This window comes from Paramormyrops kingsleyae, chromosome 8, assembly GCF_048594095.1.
Source record: "Paramormyrops kingsleyae isolate MSU_618 chromosome 8, PKINGS_0.4, whole genome shotgun sequence".
Classification (NCBI taxonomy): Eukaryota; Metazoa; Chordata; class Actinopteri; order Osteoglossiformes; family Mormyridae; genus Paramormyrops; species Paramormyrops kingsleyae.
In genome coordinates, this window is record NC_132804.1 from 11,693,132 (window position 1) to 11,713,981 (window position 20,850).

At 42.3% G+C, this 20,850-nt stretch overlaps 4 protein-coding genes and 4 non-coding genes across 14 annotated transcripts in view; 5 read left to right on the forward strand and 3 right to left on the reverse strand.

The window, feature by feature from the left end:
• Positions 1-84: 84 nt before the first annotated feature.
• On the reverse strand, positions 85-2,527 carry vma22 (vacuolar ATPase assembly factor VMA22). The gene is made up of 5 exons (XM_023837585.2): positions 2,210-2,527; positions 1,949-2,052; positions 952-1,061; positions 628-816; positions 85-457 (listed from the first exon to the last, which is right to left on the reverse strand). Exons 1-5 carry the CDS (start codon positions 2,315-2,317, stop codon positions 354-356), a joined length of 615 nt encoding a protein of 204 aa, XP_023693353.1. The 5' UTR covers positions 2,318-2,527; the 3' UTR covers positions 85-353.
• Positions 2,528-2,925: 398 nt separating this feature from the next.
• Positions 2,926-2,997, reverse strand: trnae-uuc (transfer RNA glutamic acid (anticodon UUC)). The gene has a single exon. It is a non-coding gene; the product is annotated as a tRNA-Glu (tRNA).
• Positions 2,998-3,570: 573 nt separating this feature from the next.
• Positions 3,571-3,642, forward strand: trnah-gug (transfer RNA histidin (anticodon GUG)). The gene has a single exon. It is a non-coding gene; the product is annotated as a tRNA-His (tRNA).
• Positions 3,643-4,128: 486 nt separating this feature from the next.
• On the forward strand, positions 4,129-6,462 carry ebp (EBP cholestenol delta-isomerase). Of its 2 annotated transcripts, none has more exons than XM_023837548.1 (5): positions 4,129-4,344; positions 4,564-4,891; positions 5,022-5,058; positions 5,224-5,354; positions 5,965-6,462. In XM_023837548.1, the coding sequence occupies exons 1-5, from the start codon at positions 4,339-4,341 to the stop codon at positions 6,189-6,191; spliced, it is 729 nt and encodes a 242-aa protein (XP_023693316.1). In that variant the 5' UTR covers positions 4,129-4,338; the 3' UTR covers positions 6,192-6,462. The 2 variants fall into 2 exon arrangements, with proteins under 2 accessions (XP_023693316.1, XP_023693318.1); XM_023837550.2 differs by having other exon boundaries at positions 4,133-4,197.
• A 392-nt stretch (positions 6,463-6,854) lies between these two features.
• On the forward strand, positions 6,855-6,927 carry trnaf-gaa (transfer RNA phenylalanine (anticodon GAA)). The gene has a single exon. It is a non-coding gene; the product is annotated as a tRNA-Phe (tRNA).
• A 326-nt stretch (positions 6,928-7,253) lies between these two features.
• Positions 7,254-7,326, forward strand: trnav-cac (transfer RNA valine (anticodon CAC)). Its single transcript has one exon. It is a non-coding gene; the product is annotated as a tRNA-Val (tRNA).
• Positions 7,327-7,861: 535 nt separating this feature from the next.
• Positions 7,862-11,544, reverse strand: fkbpl (FKBP prolyl isomerase like). Of its 6 annotated transcripts, none has more exons than XM_023837321.2 (4): positions 10,446-10,536; positions 9,888-10,103; positions 9,410-9,783; positions 7,862-9,224 (listed from the first exon to the last, which is right to left on the reverse strand). In XM_023837321.2, exons 3-4 carry the CDS (start codon positions 9,779-9,781, stop codon positions 8,379-8,381), a joined length of 1,218 nt encoding a protein of 405 aa, XP_023693089.1. In that variant the 5' UTR covers positions 9,782-9,783; positions 9,888-10,103; positions 10,446-10,536; the 3' UTR covers positions 7,862-8,378. The 6 variants fall into 6 exon arrangements, with proteins under 6 accessions (XP_023693089.1, XP_023693088.1, XP_023693092.1 ...); XM_023837320.2 differs by having other exon boundaries at positions 10,288-10,521; XM_023837324.2 differs by lacking the exons at positions 9,888-10,103; positions 10,446-10,536 and adding an exon at positions 11,407-11,544.
• A 7,473-nt stretch (positions 11,545-19,017) lies between these two features.
• The window catches only part of camkvl (CaM kinase-like vesicle-associated, like), a 35,392-nt gene continuing 33,559 nt past the window's right edge, over positions 19,018-20,850 (forward strand). The window contains exon 1 of the mRNA XM_023837309.2: positions 19,018-19,315. The gene's annotated coding sequence lies outside the window, so the exon portion shown is untranslated. The remainder of the gene's footprint in view (positions 19,316-20,850) is intronic.

Here is a 20,850-nt window from a genome sequence, read left to right on the forward strand (position 1 = left end):
GAGCCTTGTTTACACAGTGCACCGTGTCTAAGATACCTGCATCCCAAAATACCTCATGACGGGTGTTTTGTGAACACACAAATATTCATTTTTCATATACATTTATTGGTTAATGCTACGTCAGCCATTTGTATAGATTACATAATTTACACACTTTCATGCTACAAGGACCTGTTACAGGTTTGCTTGTTCTCCAGTAACCCACAGGATCCAGCCGTTTTCCTTTATAGAAATAAGATTCCAGGGTTCTTTGCAGGACACTGCTGATCAATGTGAGGATCTTGCTCGCCCTGTTGAACATCTCAGCCTCCTGTGATGGGCAGACTGGGCCATTTCCCTGTGTGGGGTCATCCTCAGTGGGACTGTCTTCTCTTCTCCTCCAACAGGTTGTGGAGTTCCTCTCTGGTGGAGATCACTGCGCCCTGCAGAGCCGCGATCTCTGCCGACAGCTCGATCACTGTAGAAACGCGAGCCAGATAACATTATGTGGAATCTATATTGTCACCTGACCTTTCAACAAGCGTTTGATTAGCTTAGGTGGTTAATTCAGCAGCTTGGTGAACTCAAACACAGAGATGGCCGCCCGTGTAGCAGGTCGCTGGCAGCGACATGCTCCTGCACACCCACCTTGCCTGAAGGCCACCTGCGCCTGCTTCAGGCTTTGTGGGACCAGGATTCCAAACCACTTTAGTGGGTCCTGATGCCTCTGCAGTCCTTTGCTCTCCAGTCTCACATCATCTTTGGACACGCACTCTTTTACTGGGACCGGTTCCTCCTGAGGGTTTTTAGTCTTTGCCGTCGTTCTTCTCCTCAGACCTTTCGCATAATATAATACAACCAAGAATGTTCCTCCATAAACCTAGACCACATGATCTTACTGAGCAAATTATATGCGCTGGACCCCAAAGCAAATGATTAGCAGCCACGAGGCTGTGACTTCCCCCAATATACCTCCTTCCATCGGTCCACAGTCCTCAACATCATCCTTAGTCTTTGGATCTTCAGAGCCCTGGGTCTCCTCCCTTTCGGCTTGAAACTCAGTCACGCCGCCTGTTAGCTCCCTTTCAAACAGAGGTATCTAATGATGCCACAGTTTTACTAGGTACTTTATTCGTACAGGGTCACTATTTTAATTCAAGAAATGGCCTTTGAATCACAACTTTGATTTTGAGGACTCTCATGTGAATTACACACCATAATTGTTTTTTTTGTTCTTTTTTATTTCCCTTTAAGAAACAGCACCATTTCTACACCGTGGGTAGCAAAAAAAACATAATTCAGAGTGTTTTCTTATGACCTGACTTTTGTACTGTGGCAGCTACATGGTTTAACTATAGCTCAATTTTCATGGTATGGTTTAATTCAACTCCTGCGAAGTCTCTTTTTCCAAAGTTCAGGGAAGGGCTTGGACTAATGAAAATGCACATTATGCTTTCTGTCAACCTGTGTGGTTTCTTTTCAAAAAATCGCACAAAAAGTTATCCATTGAAATGTAAAAAATTTTTGGTTCAACCCTGAATTTTCTCACAGAAGCCTTGTAATCTAGGCACCAAAATACAGCTTGGAAAAAGAAGCTAAAAATTAACCGTGAAGTCTCCACTGGCCAAGTCAGGGGATACCACAACAGCCAAATCACAAACCTGTGTGGTTTAGTGACTTTAATTTTTTAATTTTTGTCTCTTTATATGATATTAAAATAAAACATTCTTATTTATTAAATCTAATCAGACCCAATTTTCTTTTTTTACCTGTCAGTACATAATTTCACTACATGGCTCTGAACCAGTACTGGCCTTAGCCGATGTAGGCGACCAACAGTGCCGGCGTCCGAGGCAAAGTGGAACTGGGAAGCATGTCGGCGCCCCCTCAGAAGTCGGCGCCCTACGCGAACGCCTATGCCGCCCACAGGATTGACCTGGATCTGAAGAAAACGTAAGCATGGCAGTACCTGACACACACGCGCACCTGCGGCTGTATCTCGCTGCCATACTGCAGGGCGGAGACCTGCTTGTTTCCCATGGCGTACCTCGCCTTAGAGATGGAGAACCAGCCCTGTGGTGCGAGAGGATATGACCAATGTGTTTAGCGTGGCTGCCAAGGCAAAACATGAAATATCAAACTGATCTTTCGAATGTTAGAAGTATTTTATTTGTGAAATGCAATGTGTAGCTATCTAACACGGCACGTCACTACTTGAACCGTAACTCACCTGCTCTATGAGTGAGTTGAACCTCTGCCTTTTCTCTTCAAGCGACTCCAGCTGGTCCATGAAGCGCAGAAGACACCCGTCCAAACGCAGGGAAACATCGTCCTTCATCGTGGAAACCAAGCTCCGTTAATCCGTTTAACCAAAGATCAGTCGCATCCAGGACCGTCCACCGCTCGGTTCTCTTCTTATATACAAAGCAGTTTATTTCGCATTTTACGCGGCACAATAATCCTCTGGACAGCCGGAAACTTCCAATTGATTGTGCTCCCACTACAGTACTTCCTCATCATCTAACGCGCAGAAGCAGCATGCTTCCTCGGCGTGCCTGCCGCTGTAACTTCACTGAGGTACATGAGCACCCCCTGTCGAATCGGAGTATGAAGTGGTGACCCAATATGGTGATCCAAGGGACAACTTCACGGAAAGGTAACCAAGCAGAAAACAGTCATGTATATGAACAGCGAGGATCTTTGCACATAGTGGTCTCTAGGTCAGACTAGGGGTGTTAAAAGGTCACTTCGGCTAACCCAATAACCTAATCAATTATAAGCAATGCCAATGGGTGTGGAGGGCTAGTATAAGTATGAACAGTAACTCAAGAAAGCTAACAATTCAAAATATATATCTAGTATTACATTTATCTATGAGTAACAAATGCCTACTTAAAAAAACACAATTCAATTCGCGTATTACATGTAAACAAAGTAAAACATACATTCCCATACCGGGAGTCGAACCCGGGCCGCCTGGGTGAAAACCAGGAATCCTAACCGCTAGACCATATGGGATTGCAATTGCTCTTTTTTTCCCCTGATATATTACATAGTGAAAATATTTTCAATACTTTTTTGAATTTGCTTTTGTAATTATATCCTCCTGGGACCCAAGGGAAAAAGTGTCCTTCAATTGTAGGTTATTTGTCTTTGGAGGAAATAAGACATCTTACAATTTAGATTTTTTCAAATTTATTCTTATTTTAATTTCACAGCATGTCATCTTTAGTGCACAACAAGAATAAATACGTTTCCCAACATCAGTGAAAAAATAAATGCAAAAATACAATGTCTATTACAATGGACATAAATGAATAGGTCGGGTCTCAGAACGATATAATGAGAATGAAGCACAAAAGTTATAATAAAAATTGCAAACGATGTTCTATGAGTAAAAATACAAAAAAGGGTTAAATTACTACATAGGTAAAAATTAAGATGTAGACATAATATAACATTTATGTCATAATTCATCTTTCAACAAAAAATGTCAAATAAAATTATTTACTCACACCACTATAATAGAGAACCTAAGTTGGATTATCTATAGCCTTTTAGAAAGAAACTTCACAAGTCCTCTGGTAGCTCGCCGTGATCGTATAGTGGTTAGTACTCTGCGTTGTGGCCGCAGCAACCCCGGTTCGAATCCGGGTCACGGCAGGGATAAATACCCTGATGCGGCAAAGAGGGCTCATCTTTTAAATTCAATTCCAATTATTTTATTATAAAAATATATATAATTATGGGATACTTTCTCGAACTATGGAATTTAGACTTAACTTTATATGATAGACTACCTGCCTATAGATGAGGCTTTCGTTTCCTTCGTAGTGTATTATACAATGTACCTAACAGCTCTGCTTCTACTCAATATAAGAAACTCATCAAACTGGACGAACAATCATAACGGAAATTAAAGCGTTCTTTGATTTCTCACACAAAACCTGAAGCCACTACGTCCTTTAGACCATAAACTCGAAGACTATCTATGACGACATGTATGTTCCGAGACGTTCGACCAATCGGATACCTCGAACAGCTCGCGTGTAGGGACGACCATACAACTTTGAGTCCTGATAGGCGGTAGAATCCAAATTATCCCGCCCATCAGAAGCCTCATTGGTTACTCATAGGTGTCCTGGACATAGCTGTTATTGGATGCTCGATGTTGCGATGCATTCTCGCTGGTTTAAGTCCTTTGTGTATTAAGTACAGGTGTGTTATTGGTGTATGACTGAATTTCAAAGATTTGGTTTCTTCCGGAGTGAAATTATTACGAAGACGTTGCATATTTTATGTTAAGCCAAAATATAGAAAATTATCTTTTAACTTTTAGTGCCGTCTCTTGATTCCGCAATGACAGTAAGTACAGAGAGCAATGTCACAGAAAATGACGAGCGTACGCGTACTGACCAGAATACTGTTATATAAATATTATTTTTTATAAGTAGGAAAATCATATATAATTGAACTGCAAGTAGCAAGTAATATAGTTGTCACCCCTATAGAGCAAAAGGGGGGAAATTGTGGAAATTATGATGTAGTACATTACAACAATTTGATGTGATTTTTCACTTGCAGAAAGTATACACCAAGGCAGAGGGGACTGATAAGGGGCACCCGTATTGGCCACGCAGTCTGTCCATCCCAAACTACATTGAAAATGATCGGTCCATGGCTGAGATCCTTACCTTCCTCTTCTCAGTATCGGGATTGCTGCTTTTTGTCACCTGGATGGTGACAGGGCGGGAAGTTGCTGGTCTTGGGGCAGGCAGGAGGCTTTCGGTTGCTCGAAGGCTAGCTCTGTGCTGGTTTGCCGTATGTGGCTTCATCCACGGGATAATTGAGGGGTGGTTCTGCTTATATTACTCCATCATACCTTCTGATCAGAGTTTCCTCTCTCAGCTGTGTAAGTGAAACTATGCTGGTCAGTCCTGACATTACATATGTGACTAGGTGTGATAGTAGTAATTGATATGTGGAGAAGGAAGGTGATACAGGTACTACTGAAAGTGTAATCAAAGCTGTTTATCTTACAGGGAAAGAATATTCAAAAGGGGACAGCAGATATGTCATGTAGGTACATTAAGCTTCTTAATCATTGTGTGGTGAATAGCAACGGTTTTGGATGGTGGTTCCATTCCATGGACTCCCGCAGTATGTTTTTTGTCCGTTGCTCCATTTGACATCTGACTTTTTTTTTTTTTTTAATGTGGCTGTGGCTGGTGACTGTCTTTACAGAGCGGACAACTTCACTGTATGCATGGAAACTGTGACAGCAGTCTTCTGGGGACCCTTCAGTGTCTGGATTGTCCTGGCATTTCTCTACAACCACCCCTATCGCTTTGTTCTTCAGCTGATCGTCTCCTTAGGTGAGATCAGAAGTGAAGAGAACATTTAATTAGTGGGTGTTTGATAATTTAGCCATATAGCGTGTTTCTGTTGAAAATGCAAGTTTTTATATTTCATTATGTATATACACACTGCCCACACAGTCACTGACCCTCTGTCATAAAGTATAGGTGGCTATTAAAATAAGTAGCATGTGTTCGATTAGTCTAAGACAGGTGGCCAATGTTATCCAGAAAGGGTCGTTGGGTATGTGGATTTTTGTTGCAATTCCCTAATTAGATTACTGATTGGCTGAAGAGTCCTCACACCTTGGTTTGAACAGTTGACCTAAAGCAGGGGTCTCCAACTCCGGTCCTGGAGAGCTACTATCCAGTAGGTTTTCTGTCCCACTTGGCTTCTGATGAGCCACACCAGGCCCAGGTATTTACCTGAGAACAGGTGTGGCTCATCAGAAGCCAGGTAGGATAGAAAACCTACTGGACGGTAGCTCTCCAGGACCGGAGTTGGAGACCCCTAACCTAAAGGTTATTTTAAAAACTTGCACACACTGGCCCTTTGTGAATAAGATTGGCCACCTCTGTGTGTCTCTTCTCTTTATATCCTCATACTTAAGTGCATCTGTCCCATCAGGCCAACTGTACGGAGCAGTGTTGTATTTCTACACGGAGCACAGAGAAGGCTACTCCCACAGTCAGCTGGGACACCCCATCTACTTCTGGTTTTACTTTGTATTCATGAACTTGCTGTGGATTGTCCTTCCTTTGCTTCTGATTGTGGATGCCTGGACGAACCTTTCATCTGCTCAGACCCTTTCTGACAATAAGGTGAGGGGCAAGGAGAAGACGAAGAGACAGTAGGGGAAGAAGCAGGGAAGGGAATGCTGGTGGTTTGTAGTAGAAATGGGGTGAAATGGGAGTTCCTGAAGCCACAATCAATGTCATTTTTTATGCAATGGCACTGAATGAATGATGAAAGAACTTAAAACTTATTCCAGTCCACTTTGCAATTTTACAGTCAGTTTTATACCATTTATTTTTGTGGTGATTGTTCTCATTATTGCATAGAGGCCTGATCGACGGTAATTTATATGTTATTGTGTATCCGTTAATAAATCGTCCATTTGTACAATTTGCGTCGCAAGGATTTCTTTTGTTTTACTGGAGGGAAAATTTCCCGCTGAAGATGGGTTTACCTTGACATAACATAAATTCCACGTAACCCGAGGAAGAACCTTGTTTAAAGAGAGCAAAAGCAATGCTTCAAAAATGACCTTCAGACACAATTGCTACGCAGGATCGTTTATCATAAATTTATAAATTACTACAAACCAAATATACCCTACCCAATACCGGATAAGCTAGAGGGGTAATTCTCAAATCAGGACCCCCAGACGGTTTATGGTTTTGCTCCTTCACAGGAATTTTGCCTTAAATTCTATTTTTGATTGTGGTTCATGCATGAGCCAAATAACCTTTTGTTGAAGTGTACTGCAATATATTCAAGTGGGCGGACTTGTACACGCCGAAATAGCTCAGTTGGGAGAGCGTTAGACTGAAGATCTAAAGGTCCCTGGTTCGATCCCGGGTTTCGGCAGTTGTTTTATTTCCGTAGTATTTCATACCGCACATGCGTAAGAGTGACTGAGATTACTTAATAAGAGATAATCAAATTTATTTTTAATAATGATATTAAATGCTGCCATAACTAGGATCATTGCTAGTGTCTTAAGTCATTAGAGTCTTCGACGACCGTAGAAAAGTTTTGGAAAAAGTAGCCTTGGACTCGCATAGTTGTGGGAGCTAACTGAAGCATATGGGGCTCGATTGGATTAATTTACGGCCTCAGCATCTAATAACAACCTTAGTCTTTTAGTTTACTATATAATTATCAGGACTTACATGAACTCATGCATCAGTTGAGTTTCCGTAGTGTAGTGGTTATCACGTTCGCCTCACACGCGAAAGGTCCCCGGTTCGAAACCGGGCGGAAACACTTTGTGTACTTTTGTGGTGTTTTCTATTTGGTCGTTGTAATACATCATTACACTGCATTTAGTTATCGGTCCGTCTGTTCATATCTACATTAACTGGGTCTAAGTGTATAATTTATTGATTATTTAATTTGTTATGCCTACGTTAAACTGCGCAGATTCTCCTAACGAATCTGCTAAAATAATTATATTACAGTAGTTGTTTTCCCTCTATAAACAAGGACCCCCTTTTACAGAACAGACCTCTCATAGAAGTCTCCTTAAATGGAAAATGTGTTTAAACTTACATTTATAAATTACTACAAACCAAATATACCCTACCTGTATTGGGACAGCGCTAATTGCAGCTTACGTTAAGGTTCAACAGGCACCAAACCCCTGAAGGCAGAACTCGCCTATTTTCCTTTAAAAGTGTTCTGCTGAATTAAATACGATACGAGAATATCAGCACCTTAATTAAATTTTGATTAAGTCAGCACTAAAGAAAATACAATTATCCGACCCTCCACCCCAATAACAAAAAAAAAAACATAAAGGGACTATTTACATTTTATTAGATGAGCATAAGGTTTATCAGTGAGGAAACATACAACTGGCAGGTTTACATGTGGAAACTTTAAAGATGGATATCAACACACTGAATTACAGCTGAGAAATATGACGCGACAGTCCAGATCGGGTAAGAAGAATGGTAGCTTTAAAATGGACACGTCAGCCTCCACTGAGGTAAAGATTCAAGCCATTTTCATCTCCATCCATCTCATATTTACTTCAAGATAATAAATGCAAGATTTACCATATTCTCACCTTCAGCCCCCCCCCCCCCAGTCCTGTATTGGCAGGCTATGTTGCATCTGCAGCCACAGCTGTTCATAGCAGCATGAACAAACAGTAGAAAACACAATCTGAATAGTCCTGAGGCATCTTCATAAGGGTTTTTAACCATTAGAATTCGACGTCGGGAAGTTCTGGAGTGTCCTGGCTTTTAAGATTCTCTCATGACCAAACCCTCGCACAAATCCAATCTTCTGGCCTCAGTAACCCAGCAGAGAACCTAGCTGAACATCTTACTAAGCTTCTGCCCAAGCTTGATGTCCAGCTCCTTCTCGCGCGCCTTCACTTCCCTCAGGGCCTTCTGGGCTGATGGTGAACTTGGCTGCAGCTCCAACACCTTCTTAAAAGCTCCTTGGGCCAAACCCAGCTCCCCCACCTGCGAGCATGCCTGACCAAGCCGATACCAGGCCTTCGCATTGCTGGGATCCAGTTCAATCGCTTTCGAGCTGCTGTGTCGTGCCTTCGCTGGTTGGCCTAGTCTGAGCTGGCAGAGGGACAGGTTGGAGTGCAGTTCTGACCGAACCGCCTTGTACTCACCTCCTATCGCCAGATTTACTTGTTCTGATTTCTGCATTGTCTCTGACGTGGTTTTCTCGTTGCTCATAATGGAGTCTGACTTCCTATCTAACTCATCCCCTTCAGAAGATGCTCTCACTTCTTTGTTTCCATCCCCTCCTGAAGCGTCTTGGCCTCCTGTGCTAGCCTCACTTTCCTCTGCCTTCTGTCCTCCTCCCTCTGCCATGCCCTGCGTCTCCTGCCTCTCTCCCTTCTCCCCCTCTTTCAAGGTGAGGAGCAGCTTAAGTGCCCGGCTGTAGCAATCTGCGGCTCCCCACACGTCGGCCTTCCGGAACCTCTCCCCGCCCTCTTTTTTGTGGACCTTCACCCAGTCCCACTTCTCCTCGGGCGCCATCTCCCACGATTCCCGGCCAGAGGTGAACGAATGCAACTCCAACACATAGCAGAGAGGCTGGTGCTCCTGGCCAGCTGGGTCCAGCACACTGCAGTCAGTTTGCCATATGAGTGCAGAACCTGGCTTGGTTCCGTCTTTTAAGATAGTGACCAGCACCTGAAAGAAGTGAAAACTTCACACTCATTAAGCAGAAATCAGCTTACTGTAGATGTTCTAGATGTTTAGCTGTATTTCAGTATTTTTAAAGACAGCATATTGCCCATGCAAAAAAACTGAAACATACAATAAAGCCATCAAGAGTCACCATACCACCAAGCAGGTAGGACCACCAGCATCCTCACCTCACACTGCTCTCCAGCCTTCATTCCTTCCAGACAGCTTTCCACAACGTCACACTGCCCGTCGCCCATTCGCACCAGCACCCAGGTGTCCTCTGGAATCTGCAACACTGAGTACTGGGAACGGGGGAAGGAGAACTTCTGCACCTCACTGTGCACCTCATCCAGTATGCCATGCTCTTCTGCACCAGTGGTATCCTGGCTCCCTGATCTGTCCTCAGTTTTCTGCCACACCCTGACCCTGCACACTGAGCCCATTACAGGACTCTGGTCCCCACTCCCGGTCTTCCTGGTCCTTCTACTTTCCACCTTTAGCAGACCACTGGGACATACTGAAACCCATGAGATGGTGCTGTCTGTGCCTTCAGTCTTCATGGCTAGAGTAGACAGAATGACAAGGCAGAAATAAGACGGCGAACAGAAAAGTGAGTCTGTGACTAAAAAATAAAGCTTTGAAAATTGAGTTATGTAATTTACTTACTTAATTACTTAAAAGTAACAGGTTATCCGTGTAGGACTGGGTTTTCATTCATTTAACAAACTACCATTTGCATTCTTTTTCAGGAGAGAAACAGTGCTGCGTTTTAACAGGCGTGGTCTTCTGTGTTAAACTAGCCAAAGATAATCCATAACCAGCCTTAGTGAACTGTACGGAGCTTCCTCGTCGATACTTGTCCACTGACACCCAAACGTGTAACTAGCAGTGGAAAACATGTAAAGGTAGTTAACGTTCCTGAACGCAAACTGTTACTTGACAGCCTGAAAGTTTTATATTAGCTTAAAGGTTCAGACGCGAAAATAAAACATGCGTATTATATATCCAACAACAAATACAACATACAGCCCAGATGATGTTATCTAGTGAAGGATTGAGAACTAACCGTCGAAACAGCCGACTACAGCTAGCTATATACCGTCACACAGCGACCAGCAGTTTGATCAACCTCCCACTCAGGCTGCAGAAATACCGCTTCATTGTTCATCTGCCTGTGTTTTTGATTATTTGACTCCTCATTTGGGTGTTTGCTCGCTTGTTTACCTGTCCAGCTATTAAACAGCTTTTATGCGCATACTTCACGACTCTCTCAGCAGCAAGCAGGCAGAGGAAGCGTTTGGTACTCGCGTTTCAATTGGCGGCCTCAAGATGGTTCAGGTTTCTCATTGGTTAATGATCTAATGGGGGTGGGACTTATAGTGTAGGATAGAGGAAAGAGACATTTCGGTCCTCCCTCGAGGCTCGCTATAGCTGTCATTTGAGCTTCTCTAATATACTCTCGAAACCAGTGTTATTATAGTTTTGATTTTAATCTACTTTTTATTTATATAAAATATTAAATTGTTATTATTTTTTCTTGAAATCCAGTTTAGTTTTACTAGTTTAGTTTTTAGACTGAAAGTTGTAGGACTCTAGACACATACTCCAACATTTTGGGAAGGGAAAGTAGTGATGTTTGTTTTTTATTTCAGTTAGTTTCGCAAGGAAAGTCATATTTATACCTTTCAAGGTTCTTTTTGTTTTCGTAGCTTTTTTGAAATATTTCAGTTTACTAAAACATTTTTGGTAATATTTTTTATAATCCTTATTTTCGTTAACGATAATAAGCCTGCTGGAAGCAACTCGTACAATGCCGGAAAATGTCCGCCAGGTGGCAGCATCAGACAGAAAATTTCATTCTGCGTAAAACTGACGTCTGCGTATGTACATGCGTATGGACTGCGAAGGTGTCTGCATATGACACGGTGTAGTCAGACCCAGATAGAATACACGTTAACACACATTAACGCTTAACTATCCATTCATGCCACACTAGAACCTCGCATCATTACTTTGTTTAAAGATACTTTATCAGCATTCATTATAATTACTTTCTGGTTACAACGTGTGAAGGAGAAAACAATTTGACTTGTTGAATGATTAATACAGGAAGACTAGCATGGAAGAGTATATCTCCACGAATGTCTGACGACATGGTCTTCATCTTTTTGTCAGTTTTACTTACCTCTGTGATGAGAATGTGTAATCCTGATTTAGAAGTGTGCTGTTTTTCGATCTGTCTCTCCCTATAAAGGTGTTTTGTAGTTTTGAGCAAAAAGCTCAGCTTGTTCTAAGCGTTAAGACAACCTAACTCTTTTTCCTTGCCATTGTCACCTCCAAGTCCACAAAAATCACATCCTGTAAACATCATTGGGAGACTCAGTCACTGTTACAGGTGAGTAGAAAAACAGCTAAATGACCTTGTGGAGAGAGTAGAGATTTAGGATTAAAAAAAAAATAGGATGAGTGTGAGCAACAAGACAGCATGAGCTTTGCACAGAGGCAACAGCTGAGGAAGATCAGGCAGGCTGTGACTGTTGCTGGGCAATGTGTATTTTTGTATAAAGGAAACCGGATGAAAGAGAAGAAACCTTCAAGGACAGCGCAGATGAATTTTTTTTGACATGTCAGCATCAATAATGGTTGAAGAGAGCAAAAAAATGTGCTCAGTTCAATGTCTGTTTGCCACATTCAATCAAAATATTTTCGCAGAATTAGTAGCAGTCATGTAACAACTTATAGAGCTGAAAGGATGAATTTACTGTCAAGGTTAGCTCAGACTAAATGAATTCTCTGAGGCATACTTTCAAAAAGGAATGGATTATTTCATTATGCCAGAATACACAGCAATATATCTTACATTCTTAACACCTCTTAGGATAAAAATGTGCCTAATTCGTGTTGTCTTTCCCACTGCAAGAGCAGTTTTATTTATAACCTTGGGGACTTTGGACTCTGACCAGCAGGTCTTTTCCTCTTGTCTTCTCAATAACTTTCCAAATTTCCCTTTGCACAGACACCTCTGACGTGGACTCAAGGGGCCTTCAATTCATCATCCAGAGCTTAAAATAATCATCCCAACTGGCCTAGTTAAAGGGTTACTACTGCCACCTCCCCCTCTTCTGTCCCTGTTCCGCCTGTTTGCCATGGTAGGAATGTGGTGTTCCTGCTGGAGCTTATCTACAGGTGGAATCAGGTAGAATAATGGTGGCATTTGTGCTCCTGCTGCATATGATAACAAGCAAAATAAATTCTCCGCTCGTGCCCCTGTCACTCTTCTGGAATTTTCTTCAGACGTATGGAATGAGGCTTGAGAAAGTGGGCACAGTCACATAATTGTGTCATGTGACCTGGTGGCTTGAGGTGAAAAGTGGTTTGCTGATTCTGAAGTGGAGAGTTGCTTTAGGTTCCCGGGGCAGCTCTGGGCGTCGTGGGCAGTGTAACCGTGCCTGCAGCTGAGAAAGGCTTCATTAGTATTAGTTCGTTCTTGGATGAATCATATGTGTAGATTGGATTTTCATTTGGCACGACTCAGTGTGAGTGAAGTGCATGGGTTCTATTCAGGAGTTTAATATTAAAATGATTTTAAGATGATGATGGGGATTTTGAACCAGAACAGCAGATTCTTCACTGCCGAGAGACGAGAAGGTCAGGCCACTTGCCGTTGTTTCTCTGAATATAACCAACACATACGTGATTTTCTGCATTGAAGTCTAATAATTTTCAGACACTTGGGCCATTTCTAACTCAATCAGAAAATTAAAGGAATTGCAGATGTCCCATTTTGTTTATCCAATGGGTATTTTAGTTTAATTGGGTTTATTTATACGCATAATCGTTAATAATAAAAGCTCTGTACCAGAAAAAAAAATGAGTAATTGAATAATTGAATAATTAATGGAACCTTAGGAATTCCAATTATATAGGTTACTATTACTGAACGATAACAAGTGACCTTCGCATAATTATAATAGGGAATGTGAGCACTGGAGCCGGCCGGCTTGATCTTCTGACCTGAATGGGTAATTCAGCTGGTAATATGCACAGCACCTCCATGCTGGTTTTAATGTCTGATCATATATTTTTTTTCTAGCCTTGATGTCTCCACAAGGACAATACGCTGTAAAAACTAACCATGTTGGGACTGCCCTATGAGGATTTATTTAGTTAGCAATCTATAAAAAAACTGAATGTGTTTGGGAGTTTTCACGGGGGAGAGTTATGACAGATGTTCTGCATTAAAGCTAAAGTCCATGAAAAATCCTCCAAGAAGGCCATGCCTGTGACAGTCTGCTAATCTGCATACTAAAACCTGTGGAACTGCGACTGCAAACTGGAAAAGCTGGGAGGTTGCCGTTGAAGAAATGGTGGGTTCTGATCTGATACCCAACTGGATGTAGAGTTTTCTGACCAACAAGGGAGCCAAACTAAATCTATTTGTTCTTGCACCTTTTTTAATATTTCAAAATGTTCAGTATCCATTAGTAAGTCTGTGTAGATATGAGTAGCTTAATGGTTATTTTGCTTAATTTAACCTCTAACTTAACAGTGTTACTTTTCCATATACACTAATAAGCCATTATATTAAAACCACTGACAGGTGAAGTGAATAACATTGATTATCTCGTTACAATGGCACCTGTCAACGGAGTTAATTATATATCAAGCAAGTGACAAGACTGATGTGTTGGAATCAGGAAAAATGGGCAAGCATAAGGATCTGAGAAACTTTGACAAAGGCCAAATTGTGGTGGCTAGATGACTGGGTGAGTGCTTGTCCAAAATGGCTTGTGGGGTGTGATATGCAATGGTCAGTACCTAGCAATAGTGGTCCAAAGAAGGCCAACCAGTAAACCAGTGATGGGGTAATGGGCAACCAAGGCTCAGTGATGCACATCGGGAGCGAAGGTCAGGCCATCTGGTCCGATCTCATGGGAGAGGTACTGTAGCACACATTGCTGAAAAAGTTGATGTTGGCTATAATAGAAAAGTGTCAGAACACAGCCTGCTGTGTATGGAGCTATGGAGCCACAGATCGATCAGAATGCCCACGCTGACCCCTGAAAGCATCTACAATGGGCACTTGAGCGTCAGGGACTGCACCATGGAGTAATGGAAGAGGGTGGCCTGGTCTGATGGGTCACATTTTCTGTTATGTCATGTGGACGGCTGGGTGTGTGTGCATTGTTTATTTGGGGAAGAGATGGCACCAGGATGCACTATGGGAAGAAGGAAATCCATGGAGGCAGTGTGATGCTCTGGGCAATGTTCTGCTGAGAAACCTTGGGCTCTGGCATTCATCTAGATGTTACTTTGACACATACAAACCTACCTAAACTTTGTTGCAGACCAAGTGCACCCTTTCATGGCAAAAGTATTTCCTCATGGCAGTGATATTGCGTCCTTCCACAATGCAAAATTTTGCAGTGGTCTGAGTAACATGAAAAAGAGTTCAAGTTGTTGACTTGACTTGGCCTCCATGATCCCCAGATCTCAATCTGATCAAGCATCTGTGGGATGTGCTGGACAAACACGTTTGATGTATGGAGACCCCACCTCACAACTTACAGGACTTTTAAGGATCCGATGCTAATGTCTTGGTGTCAGATACCACAGGGCACCTTCAGAGGAGAAGTAATCACTGGCAGACAGATACTGAACCAACATGGCAGCCCATGTGGACCATGTGTGCAAAAGATGGACATGGGCGGAAAGGCCTCCCCCAGGCACCAAAATAAAAGAAGACATTAAGGAAACAACATTTGGAGTTTCCTTAAAACAGTGTGAGGCTCAGGAGTCGACCAAGACAGATAGAATTACCAGCATTTCTCACCTAATGGGTGTTTCGGTGATAATGACTCCAGGCCTAATCACTCCAGTTCGAAAACCATTTTTAGTCAAGTTTGCACTCTAGTCTATTGAGATGATAGAGTCACATTAATGTTGTTACCCATCATATCTAATGTCTAAAACGCAGCATGGATTTTGGAGCAGGATGGTAAGAATGGGAGAAACTAAACAGGAAGATTAGCACAATCAATGGACAAAAGCAGAGGCACATCTGGAAGAAGAAGACGACAATACAATGACAAGAGGATTGCATGGGATGAGTTTGAGACGGGCTGTGAATATGAGCCACACATGCAACGTGGTGATTAGTGCAGGCCTTCCTGACAGTGCGGACTGGGCTTTTGTGAGGGGGGAGTGGTTTAATTGCACATTGCCACCAATATGGACTGGGACTAATGCCCAGAGTCAGATTTGGGGAGGACAGACCCTTAGGTGGTCTGGGAGATAGGAAGGAAAGAGACAACAAAATCAAGTTAAATACCAGCTGAGAGATAAAATCAGCTGGAATGGCGAAGCACAGCGATCATCATTACTGCACCTCTGTTATACCAATATTCCAGCCTGGTGTTAAACAGGACTCCTGTAGGTTTGACTCTGATGACACAGCACAGCTACATTCTGCCTTTTACGTGACATTTTCTACATATTAAAAAAACTCTTTCATATGTCAGAGGCGGCACATGAAATATTTCCATTGCTTCGATCTTCAGGAGCTGCTACTCCATTGTGAGAAAGCCAAGGTCGTTACCGATTCATAGGCGTCTGTAGATGCTGTGTTATTTTTATGCATTGTTCATGTCCTCCGTATAACCAGCGAGAAGTGTAGCGACGATAGAGTATCACTAGATAAAGCTCTCTCTCTCTCTCAGACGTTATCACATTTGAGCTGCTGTCATGTTTGAGCTGTATCTAGATGTTCCTACATATTATCTAGCTTTTCAATGCGAAAGGCTTCTCAGTATGACCCTCTTTAGGTTTTTACCCCACATGAATTGCATTCGCCATATATAACAAAAAAACTCTGCTTTGTACAATACAACCCAGATTGCCCTGATATATGACGGCATCATCAAGCCTATTTCTGAGTCCCTCTTTTATTTCTGACAGCTGCTTTAGTTATTTCTACATAACTCTCCTGATTACTAATCTATTTTTTAAATGACAGATGGGTCTATGAGTAGATAATGCGGACATCTTTTAACTGGGTGGTGCACTGACTTAGGAATGACAGTCATCGTTGCCACATGGTGATGAAGGTCTCAGCACAGCAGTGGGTCAAAAAGTGATTCTACAGGGTTATTAGACAACCTCCTTCTTTGAAGGGGATGCTTCTGAGTTTTCCCCCGGTAAAGCATGCTTTGGTTGGGATGGTGAAGGGAGCTGAAGGATCTGGGACTTTATCTGGGGTTATGGGTTTTTACGAAGCGAAGGAGTAAATCTAATTCAGAAGCAGAGAGGAGACGGACAGGCAAAGCAAGATGGATGCCGAACTCCGGGACAGGTAATAACGCGTCTGCTGTCAGGGCAGAATGGCTGAATATATAGTCATGACCTGATAAAAGACCCTGCGAGGGTTTTTAAAACTGGGTAACCGAACCAACACAAACCTGAGAAATTCACACACACATCACTAGGGATGGTTTTCAACCTGCAGCCATGACCCGTGTGGCAGAGTGGCAGAGCTGCTGGGATGGTGATCAACGTCAGCTTGCCGATTACTGAAATAGTTCATACGTCTTAAGTGTTTACTTTGAATACTGTTTGTTTATGAATTATTGCCACCAGAAAGTTGCATTTGTGTGCTGGAACGTGCTTGCAGCCACCTCCCTCCCTGCTCCTGTGTTTGTCTGCCAAGCTGGTTAACAGATGGAGGCATGACGTGTGCTAAAATGGGGAGAATCGATGCCAGTCAACGCCATTTCAGTTGTGGATGGAGAAATGCTACCCTGAGTTACAAAAATGACTAATCTCTCTACCTTTGTACTGCATGCCCTTCCTCAGTTTTTGCCATGCTATCATTGTAAAGCCTACAGCTCATAAACAATTTCAATAGCATCTCAAATGTATTATGCAAATTAAAACTAGTTTTAAAAACAAAGACTGTTTATGCTACTAATTTAAATTAAATGATCTATAGAATTGTGTGTTCTCCCCATGGTGTGGGGGGTGTACTCCCACAGGCCAAAGAGATCCTGTTAGTCTGACTGGCATCTCTAAGTTGCCTGTAGTGTGTCTGTGTGTATGTGCCCCATGATGAACTGGCACCCTGCCTGGGATGTACCCAGTCTACCCTGTGCCGCCTGGCAGTGAGTCCAGGGACCTCTGTAGTTATGGATGGAAGGATATTTTCAATCATCTACTGATTCCAATAGTGTAATGCAAATGACCAGAATAGGGATGTCAGACACACACCGCTGGTTTGTCTGAGGGGATCGCAGACACGAGGCCCTACTCCAGACGTTTAAGTGCTCTGACTCCAGCTCCAGGCTTCGGTGTGAGTGTACGGGGGACGACAGAGCTGCTGTCAGCATATGGACGGAGAAGGCAACATTAGAATTTAAAATGGCCTTTCTTCCCTTCTCCCTGCGAGGTGAGGTCTGGTTATCTGATGTCTGTCTTTTTCTGTCCTAATTGGACTATAAATATCAAAGGTCTTATTGTTTTGAAAGTGTGAGAGGTAGAAAAAAATGAAACAGGAAACTTTTTCCATTCAATTCATTTATTAATATAGATTTAGACATAAATATAATATTTTAATATAAATACATGGTTAAAACTCCACACATGACTAATAATGTGATTGGAAGATGGATCTAATTATAGATGGATGAATCTATTGTTTTTTTTTCCCAATTCCCAACCCCACAGGTAACTTCCTATCCTCTTCATGAACACCATCCCCCCCAACCACACACATACCTGCATACGTATGCTTGTTTTCATATTTTTGTGGGGACCATCCATTCATTTGTATGGAAAAAGCATGAATCCTAACTATGACACTCTTAACCCCTACCTAGCCCTAACCTCAACCATCAGTAACCAAACAAGACACAAGACTTTTGGGATTTTTAGTTTTTTTGGTTGCATTCACAGATTTTTTAAAAAATTCAGTTTCCCCTTGTGTGGACTGAAAAAATGGTCCCCACAAAGTCAAAAACAAGTTTTTATGAGATTGTGGGGACATGTGATCCCCACATTGTAATACATTCATGACCCATGCACACACACTCACACAGGCACACAGCATCTACACTGCCACTGGCCAATGATGGCCAATGTCCAGTTTTAGCAAACTAAACTGCTCAAACAGTGATAAAAGGACAATTAAGTACGGGCCTACTTACGGTAAAATGTTAAGACAATGTACAGCAAAAGATATTAAGTGTGTTAGTACCAAATATTCGCTGTGTATCTGTGTGTCAGCACTCCTGTTTTCCATGCTGGTGTGTCTGATGAAATGTGCGCTGTTCTCTAATCCCATGTAATCCCGTCCAGGCACAATCTGCTGGCCCCCAACTCATGGGCTTTCATACTGGGCCTCTACGGCATTCACATCATTTCATAAAATATTATTCATGATACCACATTATATATTAATACTATCTGTCGTAGCTATATATGCGTTTTATATGTAATACACTGTATTACATAAAACCGCTTCAGTGTAACGATGAAACAGCGAATGGAGTGTAAATATTTCACAGCCACCATGTGATCAAAAGCACATAAAATCGTGAAATCAAATTCTGTAAATCGTTCATCGAGAACAAATAAGATGTTCAGTCGGACCAGTTTGTCAGGGATGACTGATGCAGACGTGGGAGTGGGCGAGTGAGCTTGTAGTCTCCATTCATCTATACTTGTAAAAATAGTTATAAAACAGACACCTGCTGTGGGTGTAAAAAAATAAAAAACAAATAATAAAACTCCACGCAGAAAACAATACTTGGAAGCTAGGGGTGGGGTCTGTGGAGAGCGAGTGAGCCCCGCAGATTATAACTGAAGGAAAAGCACGGAGATTATTTCTGTGTGGGGGTCACACGTACGCGTCCTGCAACAAGGCACGGAGAGCCCAGGAGCGCCAGCCGACAATCCGGTGCAGTCAGCTCGCCGCTCCCCAGCGCGGCTGACATGTAGCGACCCGCCGTCCCAGTCGTACCCACAGGACACGTCGCCCTAAAACTTTGGACTTAGATTTGGATACACGCTTTGTTCCCCATTTACGCCCGTCTTTCGGCCAGGTGAGTCTTTAAATTAACCTGGTTTACACCCTTAGATGTTTAACTGACTCTTTGCATCAAGTGGCGTCCGTGCAGCGTCTTTATTTGTTATCGGGGAATGTAATATATAATTGTAGGTTAAATAATACTTATTAGAGTGATATACTGGTGAGTGAATTTTAGGCTGGTTAATTAGGGTGGTTTGATAATGCTCTTGGTGCTTGTTGATTTTATGATATTAAAGGCGCAGTTTACTGATTTTTGTAGATAAAGAAGGATGGGTGATAATTATCACGGTGTCCGCGTTTAAACTAGTCGCTTGGGCAGAGTCTTTTTTTAACTAAGAAGTAAATATTAATCGTTCACCCGATTTTCTGGTTTGCAAGACGGTGACTTCCACAGAAGGTGTTTGATGGGTATTTCGTCAAATGTTACGAAATGTTTGGTTTTGTGGGTATTATATTCTAACCTGAATTTAGCTCCAGCGATCGACACCTGTCCGCAGCTCCTCCGGGTCTAGTCAGATCGGAATGTGGTGAGATTTAATAATACCAACCCCCCGCCCCCCTTCGTAAGTTTAATACAAGTTCGCATGTTTTAAATGTCGTTTCTTGAACGATGGCTGCAATTTTCTTTCCCTTTTGCGGATACTAGAAAATCAGTATCATACATCAGCCTCGGGCCCCCGGTCCAAGCTCCAACTCGGACTACACCGCATTGCCAGAGCGAGACTGAAATTAGCGCTATACATCCACTGTAAAGTGCACTTTTCCCTCCGAAAAATCGAATCTCTCTCTCTCTCTCTCTCTCTCTCTCTCTCTCTCTGTGCAATTCACCAAACCACAGGTGCACATGATGTGTGAATCTATGTAAGGGGGCTGTGAACTGTAAAAACCACACAAAGCAGCTCGCCAGATCCATTTGTTATTGTGCATTTGCTTGTTTAAATTATTTTATATTCTGACTGACCGATAGATGGGCGTTATGTCCAGGGTGTACCTCAGCGTCGTGTACTAATTGCCGCTTTGGAGAGACTCCAGGTACCTCTGTGACCATGCACGATGAGTGTTTAGAAGACGGCTGGATGGATCTTTTGACTATACACTATTTGTCTATCACCCTGCAAATGGTGCATTAATCAACTCCCTCACCTGACAAAGTATATCGCTACTCTTTCTGCTGCCCTTGACATTTTCTGTCACTTATACTTAATTATATGTCCTTTAAAATTGTTTGCAATCATGAAGTTAAATTTTCCATTAGTAGGTACAACACGTTATGTATTCTCAGATATATTGTTTCCTCTCTGGTACAAGTCATATGACAAGAATGGCTGTTTTTTTGGCATGGGAGGGCACATAACCAAAAAAACTATACATTAAGGTATCCGAGTAACCCACTCTTCTTTATATATTTACTAGCTTTTGTTATTAACTGTATCTTTGCATCATTTTTGTGTCATTTTCCCTGTTTATTCTTACTGTGTGGATGTCTGGCCTGAAATCCAAGAATAGAATATCCCTAATTCTGATTGGCATTTTTATCAGCAGAGATCA